The sequence below is a fragment of the Raphanus sativus genome, chromosome 9 (assembly GCF_000801105.2).
Source record: "Raphanus sativus cultivar WK10039 chromosome 9, ASM80110v3, whole genome shotgun sequence".
Classification (NCBI taxonomy): Eukaryota; Viridiplantae; Streptophyta; class Magnoliopsida; order Brassicales; family Brassicaceae; genus Raphanus; species Raphanus sativus.
Genome location: NC_079519.1, coordinates 32,489,395 through 32,504,655, shown reverse-complemented (window position 1 = coordinate 32,504,655; position 15,261 = coordinate 32,489,395). Strand labels below are relative to the sequence as shown.

The 15,261-nt window shown below is 32.9% G+C and overlaps 4 protein-coding genes across 5 annotated transcripts; 3 read left to right on the top strand and 1 right to left on the bottom strand.

Annotated features, from left to right (window-relative positions):
* The first annotated feature begins 1,142 nt into the window (after positions 1–1,142).
* LOC108827249 (allene oxide cyclase 2, chloroplastic) lies at positions 1,143–2,141 on the top strand. Its single transcript, XM_018600612.2, has 2 exons — positions 1,143–1,468; positions 1,569–2,141. Exons 1-2 carry the CDS (start codon positions 1,234–1,236, stop codon positions 2,093–2,095), a joined length of 762 nt encoding a protein of 253 aa, XP_018456114.1. The 5' UTR covers positions 1,143–1,233; the 3' UTR covers positions 2,096–2,141.
* A 3,146-nt stretch (positions 2,142–5,287) lies between these two features.
* Positions 5,288–6,356, top strand: LOC108825544 (allene oxide cyclase 3, chloroplastic). The gene is made up of 2 exons (XM_018598854.2): positions 5,288–5,597; positions 5,697–6,356. The coding sequence occupies exons 1-2, from the start codon at positions 5,360–5,362 to the stop codon at positions 6,188–6,190; spliced, it is 732 nt and encodes a 243-aa protein (XP_018454356.1). The 5' UTR covers positions 5,288–5,359; the 3' UTR covers positions 6,191–6,356.
* Positions 6,357–8,109: 1,753 nt separating this feature from the next.
* Positions 8,110–9,282, bottom strand: LOC130500297 (uncharacterized). 2 transcript variants are annotated; one of them, XM_056995166.1, is made up of 2 exons: positions 8,811–9,282; positions 8,110–8,519 (listed from the first exon to the last, which is right to left on the bottom strand). In XM_056995166.1, the coding sequence occupies exons 1-2, from the start codon at positions 9,187–9,189 to the stop codon at positions 8,140–8,142; spliced, it is 759 nt and encodes a 252-aa protein (XP_056851146.1). In that variant the 5' UTR covers positions 9,190–9,282; the 3' UTR covers positions 8,110–8,139. The 2 variants fall into 2 exon arrangements, with proteins under 2 accessions (XP_056851146.1, XP_056851147.1); XM_056995167.1 differs by having other exon boundaries at positions 8,110–8,306.
* Positions 9,283–11,065: 1,783 nt separating this feature from the next.
* On the top strand, positions 11,066–13,417 carry LOC108838804 (transcription factor HHO1-like). Its single transcript, XM_056995165.1, has 5 exons — positions 11,066–11,304; positions 11,624–11,910; positions 12,267–12,543; positions 12,645–12,721; positions 12,987–13,417. Exons 1-5 carry the CDS (start codon positions 11,160–11,162, stop codon positions 13,299–13,301), a joined length of 1,101 nt encoding a protein of 366 aa, XP_056851145.1. The 5' UTR covers positions 11,066–11,159; the 3' UTR covers positions 13,302–13,417.
* The last annotated feature ends 1,844 nt before the right edge of the window (positions 13,418–15,261 follow it).

Below are 15,261 nucleotides of genomic sequence, written 5' to 3'. Positions count from 1 at the left end.
TTTGAGATCTTTAATTTCAATAATTTGAAAGAATATATAAAAAAGTTTGTTGTCGCTGTGAAATGCAATTATTTAAAGCTCTTGAAACCAAAATCACATACCTCTACTTAAAATGTGATAATATGTGGTATTTTGGTTTATTTTAGCATATTATATTCAATCACTTTGGGACCCTTGTGGATAGTATGAAATAATTGGGGTTTGTTTGCAGCCGGTGTATATTTTACGAATTATAAATTTGTTTATGTGTTGGATCCACGTCAGTATACCAAATTACAGACCTTACAGTCTAGTTGAAATCTTATGGTGCGTTGACAACTTAGCAATGCGTTTTTTTGAAGATGACATGGTCGCATAAATTTATATGAGAATATTACACTCAAGTGCACTTTATAAGTTTTTCACAATCTCTTCTAGATCATGTGCTACTGGGCAAATATTGTCATCAATCCGCTTTTTTGGAGTTCATTGCTCCTATTGCATCGTCTCATGGTTGGCTGAGTATCTTAACATGAAGAGAAGTAATCAAACATGGCAGTGGCTGGCTCCTAGGCGATCGAACTAACATCAATATTTGCTTAGACCTCTGGCTTTCAACCTCTTATCCTTTTACTTCCATCGGCCCACTTACACTTGGTACATTGTCCACCTACTGTTTGGGGCCTTAAGACCCAAAAACGTTGTTTAGCTTCCGGCCCATAGATGTAAGGGCCGGCACTGGCTCTACCGGTGTTGATCAACTTCAGATGCGTGAATTAAACATATACGCAAGTTGTGGCCGAGTGAGATAATAGCTCACCTCCATTTGTTTCATTGTCCATCCGAACCAGTCAAAAGGAAAAAGAAAATTTGTTTATACTATTATTGTCTGCAGCTAGAATAGTGAATTCAAAAAGCTACACAAGTCGCACGTTTTTCATTTTTCTCTAATGTAATTTAGGGACCGACCATAAGTAATTCAAGATCCGAAAACTTGGACCAAACCATTTCCCACGTTTCCACGTGCCGGCCATGGAAACCAAATCCAAATTCCTCAGTCCTCTTTATATCATTCTTGGTTCACTTTGGGAATTTACGCACGTGTCTTCATCACACCATTCATCATCCAAATATGTGTATATATAAACACATTGACATTCATAGAACTCAACTCACTCTCACAGATAAACCAAAGTCCCATCTCTTCTTCATAATATAGCCTTTCAACCAAATCACAGTCTTTTTTTCTGATCAATGGCTTCTTATGCTATGTCTCTCCAATCCATCTCTCTGACAAGTCTCAACAACCTCTCTTGGAATCACCAATCTCATCGTAGCTCCCTTCTCAGCTTCTCTAAATCCTTCCAGAATCTTGGGATCTCATCCAATGGTCAAGATTTCTCCTCTCGTTCAACTTTCACTCCCAAGAACCTCACTATGTCTCAAGCTCTCTCCAAGAACTCTGGAGATACTGAACATTCTAGACCAAGTAAGTTAACTGATCATATATTTTTTTCTTTTCTTATTATTATATATCTAATCGTGACCTCAATGCTCACAAATCGAATTTATTTTCCTAAAATATTCAGGTAAAGTTCAAGAACTGAACGTGTACGAGATCAACGAACTAGACCGACACAGCCCAAAAATCCTTAAAAATTCAATTAGCCTAACGTTCCGTCTCGGCGATCTCGTCCCATTCACCAACAAAATCTACACCGGAGACCTCAAGAAGCGCGTGGGAATCACCGCAGGTCTCTGCGTCGTGATCCAACACGTCCCGGAGAAGAAAGGTGAACGGTTCGAAGCCACTTACAGCTTCTACTTCGGTGACTACGGCCACTTGTCCGTACAAGGACCGTACCTGACCTACGAGGACTCGTTCCTCGCCATTACCGGTGGCACTGGGATCTTTGAAGGTGCTTATGGTCAAGTCAAGCTTCAACAGCTCGTGTATCCGACAAAACTGTTCTACACTTTCTACCTAAAGGGTCTTGCTGGTGTTTTGCCGGCAGAGCTCACTGGAACTCCTGTTCCTCCGTCGAAGGACGTGAAGCCTGCGCCTGATGCTAAGGCATTGAAGCCTAGTGGAGTTATTAGTAACTTCACTAATTAAATTCTTAAAGTTAGTTTTTTTGCTTATATATATATTTTCTAATAGACTTTGGTAACGTCCTTGATATTAGACAAATTCAAAGCTGCATATTGTAATATTGTTATTAATAAATAAATAAACAAACAAGTGCTTCGACAAAAAAAGTAAAACAATAATAAACAGATGCCAGATATGTTTAGAAATAGAATGAAACTCGAATTCACAACTTGAGAATCTACAAACTAGAGGTCAAATTACGGATTTATTATACGAGGAGAGGAGTGAGTCTGTGAGTGCACTTAAGAGATGAACCAAGGCCAAGAAAGCTCTTCCGTAGCCTTTAACTTTTCCTCCTTCAATTCCCAGTCAAAACACAGCATCATTACCCCGATCGGGATTCCTACTATGATATAAGCAAGATTTGATCCATGACATCCATTTCTTCCAACACCAAACAGTAAAAAGTTAGTACCTCCTCACTTCTCTCCCCATGCTACAATAGTAAATTCTCTGGCTTAAACTCATGAGGATCTTTTCAAGAATCAGCATCTCTCATCACAACATAAGCATTGATAACAAGCGGTGTGCTCTTAAATACGTAGAATCCCCGATCTTACATCTGCGTTGAAATTATGTAACATCCCGCTGTATGGTAATGTAATGAAAAGTTTAATAGAATTGATTTTGCTATTATGTCACCAAAGTGTTTAATTTTTCGGTCATATATCTAAAAGAAATTGAAAACTAAGCATACTTTCTAAAGTAGTAGAAAGATGGTGATCTATCAGAAAGTGATTTGTAATATTGTTTGATTGAGATTAAAACATGGAAAAATATCTTGTGATGATTGCAAAATGGTTCAAAGACATAATGTGGTTCAAAGACTAGAAAACCCATTAGTCGTTGGTAAGTGATATAAAAACTCAGGCCAGTGTGAATTCATGTGTGGATTCACACTTTCGAGTACCTTGCGCTATGTCATTGATGCCATATTCTTAGGAAAGGCAAACTTCTCTTTTTTTTTTGGTCAAAGCAAACTTCTCTTTTTATTTCTATATATAGAAAGTTACAAAATTATCATATAATAATCTTGTACATATGACAATCCTGAAACACACAATAATGTTAAATTATATAAGAAGTGATGAATTATAATATTTTAGTTTGTGGTATATAGTGAAAAGTTCAATAGAGTTAATATTTACCTTTTTTGTCACGTATTATTAATATTTACCTATATTGCATAAACGAAGAATAGCCCAAACAGCGTTTTCGAATATTGTAATAAGTTAGTTGCAACTTGCAATACTGGTGGTAAGATTAAAAATTAGATTAAATAACTCCAATGTGAAATGCTAAGATTATGGAGATTCGGGATTCTCAGTTCTCTTTGACATGTGAGAAAGTTGATTTGCTCATGTGGAAGAGTTGTGTCTGGATATGCGTTCAACAGCGAGTTCCACGCTTTGTTTAATATTGATAACAAAACAACGGTATATATTTTGTGAACCACGTTTGAAACGCATACCATAATTCAAAAAAAAAAAGCATTAGTCAAACAATGTGTTGTTCTTGTCAAATGCGTTCTATCAGATTTGAACATTTTCATAAATATTGTTTGGAGAATAAATTATGTGGGTTAACTATTTTTCTTCGAAATTCGTTTTTGTCAAAATAATTCACACTAATAATGATGTACCATACCATTGTGAACTAGAACCTCAACATCTACTATATTAATTTAGGATCCTAAAATTTATCTAGCATTTAAAAGTTGTCATTTAAATTTGGACTTTCTCTAGAATAGTAAGTGTTTGGCTACTTAAATCTGTTTGGTTCCTTGAATATATCAACATGACTAACAACTTAATTTAAACCAACATAAATACACATTATAAATGGTTTAACTAATGGGCTTTGGAAAATTATTAAAATTGTGTTGCTTTACAAATAAAGGACCATACGATTATGTAAACCAATTTACATTAGGTCTTATAAATATTGAGTTTTAACCAACTAACATTGTATTTGAAACTTAAAAATAAAAGACTATATAATATATCCACAAACAATATTATAATAAAAATACATTATTTTTGTGGAATTAAAGTTTATTTGATTTTTTTCGTTTTCTCAGTAACAATTAAAAGCATTGTCTAAATATTTTACCTATAAATTTTGAATCTCACACATATTAACGTTTATATACAGTATAAACTCTTTGAATTAATACTCTATAAATTAATATATACTAATTTCTTTTATAAATATTATAATTTTATAGTCCCAACATTGAATTTTTGGTTCAATTATTATATCGATAAATTAATAACCTCTATAAATTAATTTTTTTTATAGTTCTGGTGTAGTCCCAACATTATTAATTTATAGATGTTTCATTGTACAAGTTTTAATTTAAAAATGTATATATTTTATAACCAAAAACAATATTATTCAAAAATTATATATATAAAAAAAACTATTGTTTTTTATAATTTGTATATTCTAATCTCGGTAACAATTAGAAAGGTTTGTTTAAATAATTTTCACCATTTTCAAGGGCGGGTCAGTATCTAGTTTCATTTATAACGATGTTTCAACAAAATGATACTTACTTATATTCCGTAGTAGCAGAAATTAAAAGCTTATAGCAAAGTTTTGTTCGATCATAACAAGTAGTCGCAAAGCAATATTTTACATTGCTGGAAAATTTTAGCGACTAAAACTAAAAGTTCTGTGACATACGACTGATCACTATGACTACTTGTAGAAACGTGTCAATGACAGATATTTGGCTATTAGTTGCAATGACAGGTTGCAGTGACATCGAAACAAACATGGCATATGTGTAAACAAATAACACAACTGAACAAAGTTACTAATGTCTTCACTAAAAACACTATACGGAACCAGAGTTTTGTATTCATAAATTACAAACGTATATTATATCTTTTGCCTGTTTTGGTGTTTGGAGATTTCACACTCTTCTCTCTACGCAATGACTCGTTTTCAGTCAATTTCTCTAGCTTTGCGCTTTGACACCGTCCATGGGAAACCGAGTCGAAATTTCACAAAGCCATCTTTTATTCGTATCAACTCACAAAGCCATCTTTCATTTAGAAACCGGCCACTTTCTAAATATACGCACGTGCCAGTTACATCATCAGCATTCGTAGACTAAAACACGCTCATTATATAAACAAAGATCCTCCCAATCTCTTCTCTCATAATCAATCAAAACAAAAGTTCCAAGTCTTACCTTACATAATAAAAGAACAAAACAAAATGGCTACTTCTTCTGCTATGTCTCTCCAGTCCATCTCTAAGACTTCTCTCAACAATCTCTCCCATGATCACCACTTTCATCGAAGCTCTTTTCTAGGTTTCTCCAGATCTTCCCAAAACCTTGGGATCTCATCTAACGGTCCAGATTTCTCCTCCCAATCAAGATCTACTCCCAAGTATCTCTCACCTACTCGGGCTTTCTTCTGGAACTGGGGAAAGACTGAAAACTCCCGACCAAGTAAGTCAAACTAATCCTTTGTTTTGTCCTTTTGTACTTCTCCACAGATTTAAGAAAAAAAAAATTACTCAATTTATAATATCGAGTCTTGTTATTTAGGTAAAGTCCAAGAACTCAACGTGTACGAACTCAATGAAGGAGACAGAAACAGCCCAGCTGTCCTAAAACTCGGCAAGAAACCAGAGCTCTGTCTCGGCGATCTCGTACCATTCACCAACAAACTCTACACCGGCGATCTCAAAAAGCGCGTGGGAATCACCGCCGGTCTCTGCGTCTTGATCCAACACGTCCCGGAGAAGAACGGTGACAGATTCGAAGCCACTTACAGCTTCTACTTCGGTGACTACGGCCACTTGTCCGTACAAGGACCGTACTTGACTTACGAAGACACGTTCCTCGCCGTCACTGGTGGCTCGGGGATCTTCGAAGGTGCGTACGGACAAGTCAAGCTTCGTCAGCTTGTGTATCCGACAAAACTGTTTTACACTTTTTACTTAAAGGGTATTGCTGATTTGCCCTTGGAGCTTACCGGGACGGCGGTTACGCCGTCGAAGGATGTGAAACCTGCGCCGGGAGCCAGGGGCAACCATTAAAAACTTTACTAATTAGTTTTGTGTTTTCCTCGTGTTCTTTTAATAATTGTTTTTTAAACAAATTAAAGATTGTTTGTACCGAATCTTTTTGGATGAGTTGTATGAGTTTAGTTAATGTTGTTGTGTTGGTGGAATAATATAGTGAGTACTATTTATTTAGATGTGATTTTTTACTGTTTATAATAATATTTTTCTTCGTAAGTTTTAATATTATATTTCATCCAAATGGTGGACGGCGGATTTGGTACTAAAAACAGTGTGGAATTAAAATGCGGTACTATTCAAAATTAGAGTGTAGTACGGGACAAGTAGGTTTTAAGTAAAAAATGGTACAAAATATTGTTTGATTGGTGGCAATACATATTTACGGTATTAAATAATTATTTAATAAATAAAATAATAATATAATATATTAAAATAATATAAAAATATATTAACATACTAAATATATTTTAAAATAAAAGGTGTTAAAGTGAAATGTGTTTGATAGATAAAATAATGTTTGATGGGTGAAAAAAATATTTTACTGTTTTGCTAGATAAGTATTAAAAATAATGTTAAATATAAAATTTCGTTTCGATTCTTGGATTCTAGAAATATAAGATTTGTTCGGATAATTGGTAGGATTCAAATCCGAACCAACCCAAAAAAAGGTTTGGTTCGGTTCCGTTCTCCTATTCCAAGTAAATGTATACAAGGCTATATATATTTAATATATTTTGTTTGTTGTAGAATATAAACTAGTTTTGTAATAATTTTATACTATAAACAATTTTAAGAACATAACGTTAACTTAAGTTGTTATTAAAATTTTATAAATTAAATTATTATTTAATATTTTATTTTAATTTTATGAAATATAACTATACCTAAAAGTTAATTTATTTGTATAGATCAGTTAAATAATTATAAATGACTAAGTATTGTTGTAATATAATGCATTAGATAAGTGAGATCTTGATTTAAAGCATGATGTTTATTTGTTTTTAGGGAGATTTTATTAACAAACAACAATTGTTTGTCAAAGACACTGTTCACTGCGGAATTATATACTTCAACTCAAATGTGTTTAACTGTTCAAAGAAAGAGCTTCTATCTCACAGTAGCGTTTAACTGCTTCTCTATCATCTACTAACCCATGTTATTTTAAGTCTACATATTAAATCTTACCTAATAAAACACATTTGAGTTGAAGCATGCTGTGAGATATATGTAGTAGCCTCAAAACTTACTGATACCAGTGTTGAATAATCAAGTGAATTCATGTTAATCTATATTTGCACCATAATCAATTGAATTCATGTTAATAATCAGTTCTAAAATAGTTTTCAAATAAATACAATCCAACTAATAAACGTACATAAGGCTCCATATTATATGGGCCTGATTGGCCTGACAAAGCATTATGGAGTTGTTTCGTTTGATTAGCGTTCAGTGGCGATTTGATCTGAACCATCATCAACGGTGAATATGACTTTTTGAGACTCCGAAGGGACAAATTATAATCCAATACTATCAATGATACACATCTCTAACTATATAAACTTCATTTGCCAACTAATTTATTAAATAAGAACGCGTTACAATCTAATCAAAACAGATAAGCCCATCAAACACAAATCTCGATTTCTAGAGACGACCATTTTTTGACACAGCTATTAGAGCCCTTAATTATTATATTATAACTTCATATAAATTTGAAAGTAAGGATAGAAAACATAGGATATAAATATGTTAACTACATTATTTTATGCATTGATTGAGAAATGCATTGGCTCGCCATTATGTTGGAAAGAAACATTCGCATACTTGGTTTACTTGGTGGTAATTGACAATTTTAGTTACCAGTCAAATCTCCAGATTAGGCACTCTAGACTGGCATTGTATCTGGACATACAGATAAACACATTTTTTTTTTTTTTGGTCAAAGGTTTCTTTCATTCATAAACTCAAGGGAGAGTAATAGAGAAACATAGTTTGAAAAACACATACATAGCAAAAGCAACAGCCATACATACTGTTGTGCACTGATAAAACTTAAATGATAAAGGAGTGAAGAGAGTGGCAAGGTTTGTGATGTCATGGAGACAACCTGCGATCCCAATCAAATCCATCCCTGAACGCAGGGCAAACAAGAAGACATTAGAGTCTGAAGTTACTTGAAGCTTTGAGAATCCAACACACGATGCTGAAAGAAGAGCTTCCTGCAGCGCCAAAGTTCCGACCGCAATGGATGAAATCATATATGGAAAGGAGTTTTGAGAGTCACAGGCTCCATCCATACCATGGACACACCATCCAAAACCTCCATTTTCAAAAGTATCAATCCCTGCAACCATAGAAACCAGAGCCAACAAGACAAAGGTCCTAATACCAGCCTCATACTGAGGTACTAAAAGGAGATAAAATAGAGTAACATCCTCATACAGAGGTAAAATCAGATCTTCATACTGAAATAAGGTCAGAGAACTTGTCATATCCTCAACCAGAGGTACAAGAAGATTCAAAGAGAGGGTAACATCCTCAATCAGAGGTAAATGATTCCTCTTGATACAACTAATACCTAAAACAAGGTACTCATCTATGTAGGCCATCTTCCAAGAAGAAACAGAGAAGATACCTTCTGAAAACTTGACGAAGAGGAGAGAGGTTCCTGCAAAGAGAACCCATGGCTCGATCTGGAAAGTGGGACTGGACTGAAACATACACCAAGTAGTAGATCTATACTTGTACCAAGTAGTAGAAATTTGCACTCCAAATGTAACGAAAATAGATCCAGTTAAATCACTGGTTGTTGCAAAGAAACTTCGATGAGTAGCTGCAACAGCAGGAACCAGAGAACTGATGGAAGAATCGAGGATCTGTAGAGAAGCGAGGAGGAGAACGTCTGGTGGGTCTGGAGGTTTCGGAGGGATGTGGGGAGAGCGAGCTTCAAGCGGAGGGGGCTTACACGGTGACGGCGGCGGATCTGGTGGAGGCCTGAAACGTGATAAACACATTAATATATTTGTTTATATGGATAAGATAAACACATTAATATATTTGTTTATATGGATAAGATTCTAGCGAATTTAACAACATGTCGAGGTCCTGTGACATATAAATGTTTTCTTAGAAATATACTAGCAAGATATATGAGGTTTTGTATGTAAGGCGGCTTTTTCTTCTCCCATGTTTCGGCTATCTACGAAGAGACATTTGGCTTTTCAATTTGGACTATTACAAAATACATTTTCAACGTTTTGTAAATATTTTGTATGTGTGAAATCAGTGTTTAAAAAACAAAATACATTTCCCTACATATTTAAGTGGTATTACAATAAACTGTTTTCAAGTGATGAAAATAGTATTTATATTTACAGAATAGTCGGCATTCTTCGGGAAAATTTTACGCTGTAAAGACTTTTTTGAGATCTTAACCATTTCAACATATTCCAAAAACAAAAACACAACGACATAAACTTGTATGTGGGCTAGAAATCTGTCTTCTGCTATGGTTTATGTTGACTATGTTTCCTTGAGATAACTCTCGGATCAGGACTTTGTTTAGTTTCTTTAGCCTTTTGTTGTAAAAAAAAAATAGCTCATGCACATTTTTTTTATTTGCCCATGTATTGAATTTAGAAACGACATAACAATCTACAAAAATAGACGTGTATACAAATTAGATCAAGAACCGAAGTTTGTATGCGAATAATATAAGAGAATTTATAAATTATAGAATTCAACTGAAAGGCAGTTAGGGATATCTCCGGTTTAGATAGAACCAAATATCACTCTGGAGTCTGGAGCATCAATATCCATGTCGGATAAACATTTCATATCAGATCAAGTTGTTTCTAATACCATGTTTAAGGTTCACTGGTTTCATGTCAAATCCATTAGCACAGCATAATATATTATATGAAATACCTAACATAAGAAACCAATAGCTTAGTATTACATATTTTTTGTCAAGTGTCCATATGCTTAAACTAAACTTTGATGGATATAAATGTAATTTGGAAAAACACTTCTATCCCACCATATCTGGTTTACTTGGAAAAATACTACACTTTTGATTCTAATCTAATTTGCTAATGAATCTGCATAGACATTTCGGTACTTAAGAATATGTGTATTAAGCTCTCCCAAACGTATCATGCAAAAGGCCATTCAACCGAATTTATATTCATAATCACCAAATCTAAGCAATCAGTTTCGATTCGGATAGAAATTTGCATATCTATCGCATACAACATTACCCATATATAACAATCTATATATAGCTACAAATACATTTTTACTGTATGTAACTATACACCTTGGTTGGATAAACACAAATGATTTTATAAAAGTATTACAGAGAAACTTGCAACTATAATGGCGTATATTCACCTTTGCTAAAAAAAATGGCGTATATTCACCATCCGTTGAATACTACTATACAACAAGACAACTCACCTTCGTATTCTGATATTCTAACCTGTCAATTATATTTTATACTCCCTCCGTTTCAAATTATATGTCGTTTTGGAGCAAAATTTTCGTTTAAAAATAAGTGTCGTTTTATGATTTCAATGCAAAATTTATTGACTTTTTAATCTAATCTATTTTTCTATTGGTTGAAATCTAATTAGGTGTATTGGTAATGATGTTTTTATCTAGTAAATATACAAAATTAAATGTTTTATTAATCTGTGTGCCGAAGTCTAGAACGACAAATAAATCGAAACGGAGAGAGTACTAATTATTTTTTTTTGGGGGGGGGGGGGATCAAGGTATATTACATAATACATATTTTATAGACAAAAGCTAAGATTCGACTTGCAATGCGACGGCTCGGCTTCTCTTTAAAGATAATGATCCTTGAGAAACCCTATAGAGCCATATATATTTGTTCTATTTATAAAGAGACACAAGCCCCTCCTTTTTGTTTAAAGAGTACTAAATAGCTGTAAAATAAAGTTGATTAATCTCTAAAATCGCCATGATTAAGAGTTTAAGCAATATGAAGAACTACAACGAGAAACGTGTAAGATGTTGTGAGTACATCAAAGCTCTTGAAGAAGAACGCCGCAAAATCAATGTCTTCCAACGCGAGCTTCCTCTTTGCTTAGAGCTTGTCACTCAAGGTATAAATCTATATTATACATACCATATACATATCTACATATGATATACATATATACATTTATATGTAACTTGTACATTTTTGCAGTATTTTTTATTTTAAAATTGTGGTTTTTGTATTCGATTTTTTCAATATGTATATGAATAGAAGTTTTTTTCATATCGCTACTTAATTTTGATTTAAAATATGTATGAAATCTTTCTCTATATTAAAAGGGATTGGTGTCTATATATATATATATATATATATATGTGTGTGTGTGTGGGCGTTGTCAATGTTATATTTGAAGATTTTAATTATGTATGGATTTGGGAATTTAGCTATCGAGACATATAAAAAGGAGATATCAGGGGCGACAATGGAGAACTTGTACGGACAATCAGAGTGCTCCGAGCAAACTACCGGAGAATGTGGGGGCATCTTGGATCTGTTTAGACCTATCAGACACTCTTCAACCTCCTTAGAAGAGGAAGAAGAGGTTGATGTTGATGATGAACACGAATCTAATGAAACTAGCCTAAATTGCAATGACAAGAGCATGAAATCTGAATGGCTCAAGTCTGTTCAGCTCTGGAACCAACCTGACTCGGTTCTTTCTAAGAAATTGGTAAGATTCTACTATGAATATATTTTGATATATTTTGTTGTTTGTATAACTAAATTTTGATAAATAAATTTAATGTGATTATGGTGTTAAAAATGTTGACATAATATTCGGTCTGAAATAATTGGAAGTTATTGAAATTTCATTTGTTTAAGAATAAATATGATGGAAAGAATGGCCTTGATTGTTTTGCTCAAAAAAAAAAGAATGGCCTTGATTGTTTGAAATGCATTACAATCGTGTTTATATGAGAAATTTAAGATTTATGTTTTTTAAATGTAATACATCTCTCATGCGTTTATATCTGTATTAACCAATAACTCGAAAATCTTAGGTTTATATATGTCTTGCGTTTCCAGGAACGCTCACAGCAGGAGACAGATACGGTGGTAGAAGCGATCAAGGGAAATGACAACGGAAAAACGTCTCATCAGCCGCCATGTTATGAAACGAGCAACGGAAAAAGTGCCGATGACAAATCTCAGGCGAGTATTAGTGGTCGACAAAAGAAGGAGGCGGAGAAAGACAGCAGCGGTGGCAACAGCGGAATAGGGCAGAGGAAGCATAGGCGGTGTTGGTCACATGAGTTGCACAGACGCTTCTTGAACACTCTTAAACAGCTTGGTGGTCCTCATGGTGCGTTTCTTGATTTGATTTAACATTTTCAAGATTCATAATTTTGATATAAGGGTTCATGGGATTCAATTAATTTGTATTTTAATAACGAAATTTTGCAGTAGCTACGCCGAAACAGATTAGAGAGCTAATGAAGGTTGATGGGTTAACAAATGATGAAGTCAAAAGTCATTTGCAGGTTAGTAGTAAAAGTAAAACTAGATTACACAATAAAAATAAAATTTCCGTAACTGGTACAAAAATTTAATATGTTTCTTTGCCAAATTAAGTCACCTCCACACGTGATTTTTGAAGAATAAAAAAAAAGAAAATTTGAAGCATACAGTAAAATTTTGTCGATTTTTTTTTTTACAAAACTGCCACTAGACCTTAAATTTATTTATTTTTCTTCAAAAAAATTCCCTACATTTTTAATTATATATTTATTCTTGGATAATTAATAGAAATACAGGCTGCATACAAGACGATCTGGCCAAACAATTCCTAACAAGAGAGACTCTCAAACGCAACATTTTGTTGTCGTCGGTGGAATATGGGTACCTCAAGCTAGCAACTCCACGGCCAATGCTGCCGCAGCGGGTGAGACCATCACCGGGATTTACGGTCCTTTGCCGTCAGAGTGGCCGAGCCAATCAAGTTTTGGTCGGACTATTTTGGAAGAAAGATCACGATGCTCTAACAAAGGAATTATTCGGTGTAGCTCCCCTGCAATGTCTTCGTCTACTCGTACAAAGACTAAAGATGCAAAACTATCATAACTTTGTTATAAAAAAGTTAATTACGAAAAGCAAAGGGTATAGACATTGAAATTCATACGAAAACGTTATATACTACTACATATGATAAAATGGAATTTGTTACTGTACTTCGTACACATTGTTGTAGCTGTCCCATAAATCAAAGATCCATATTAAATTTATTGAATCTTATATTTGATATGTGAATTAGCTCTCAACGATTAAGTTGATTGACGCATTATTGATCGAATATGGTCATTTGACCACATCGTTTTTGAATTATAGTTAGGACCGGCCATAAGATTTGAAGTGTTACAGACAATAAAATAAAGATTGCAATTGTTTACAAACTTATTTTTATAAACTTGGAGATACTATGTACGTATATATAAATATTTTTTTACAAAAATTGGGGCCATGAGCCCATGACTATAGTCTAATTAAACATTTACAGATGGAATCCATTAAAACGATTCTATGAAACTAAAATTTTAAAAGTATATATATATATATAACGTCTTCTTCCTAGTAAAGCTTCTTGGTCGGCTCCTATTAGGTGTTTAATTTCCAATGTTTCTAATTCTCCCCAGTACAGAATCGAAATTGTTGATACTTGATACTAACATTTTTTAGGAAACTTGAGTCACCACAAAGGTACATTTAGTTGCGTCTCCTTAATATATAATGTCGGCCACACTAGTGTATAGTACTGTAGTTATAAGATAAGTAAGCCATTAGAGAAAATATATAATACATATTATGTCTTTTTAAGAAGAATTTTTTTATTATTTCCATTCCATAAAAAAGACTCACAATTCTGAAGTTGGAAGACATTATATGGCCTCTTCATCGGAAGAATATCTCTGAATGCGAAGAGAATAATCTACAGATTTCTTATATAAAATAAAAACTATGTATAACTTTCTAGTAAAAACTTTATTCTCTTGTTGTTTGAATATTAATACAAATATGCACGTTGTCTCCTTTCTCGTAGTGTAGATTTGTTTGTTGTCTTTAGTTTTGATTAAAAAAAGCATTCTGTAAATACATGAATCTTGGTGTTACAAAAAAAAGTAAATCTTAAATCCAAATCAGGATTTAATCAGAAAACCGGTAAAATTTTGAGTTTTCTTGCCATTCGGAGCATCTCTAATATATTATTCCAAATTTTATTTGTGCAACTCTAAAATAGAATAAGATTTTATTCCAATGTATTACTTTATTTTTACTCCAAAATAGTTAATAATTTTCAATAATATCTTATACTTATAAAAGTTTACCAATTAACCCCAACTATTTATGTTTGCAAAAATGCCTTAAAGTATAATTTATTTAAATTAAAAATTTATTATTAAAATGTACAAGAAATCATAAAAATAGAATAAAATATAATATATAAGTTGGTTCAATAATAAGCATTAGAATATATTTCCCACAAATAATCAACTAATGTATTTCGTAATAAAAATGAACTTATTTATCTTTGGTATTCCTAAATCGAGTAAAATTTTGAAATTGGACATTTAAATCACTTATTTTATGTTATTTTTATTTTATATTATTTATGTTGTTTAATTATGTTATGTATTTTATGTCAAATTATTAAATAATGAAATATCTTGCTTTACATGTTATTTTATCATTTTAAAATATTATTTAAGTAAAAAATAAGAATATTAAAAATTTAAGGAATAATTTTATAAATAAAAAATTTTCAACTCTAAAATAGAATAATGGCTAGGATTATTCCATTTATGGAGTAACCCTAGCTATTACTCTATTTTTGAGTCAAAAATAAAGTGGAATTTGAGAAGATTTTACTTCAAAATGATGTTTGAGGTAAAAAATGAAGTAGGGTTTGAGATGGCCTTAGTTTTAGAGCTCATTTCATATATGGTATTTGAGCTGTGTGACATATTAATCTCTACTACCATTCTTATTGAGGTTAATTATCGGTACTATCTAATTTTTGCATCAAATT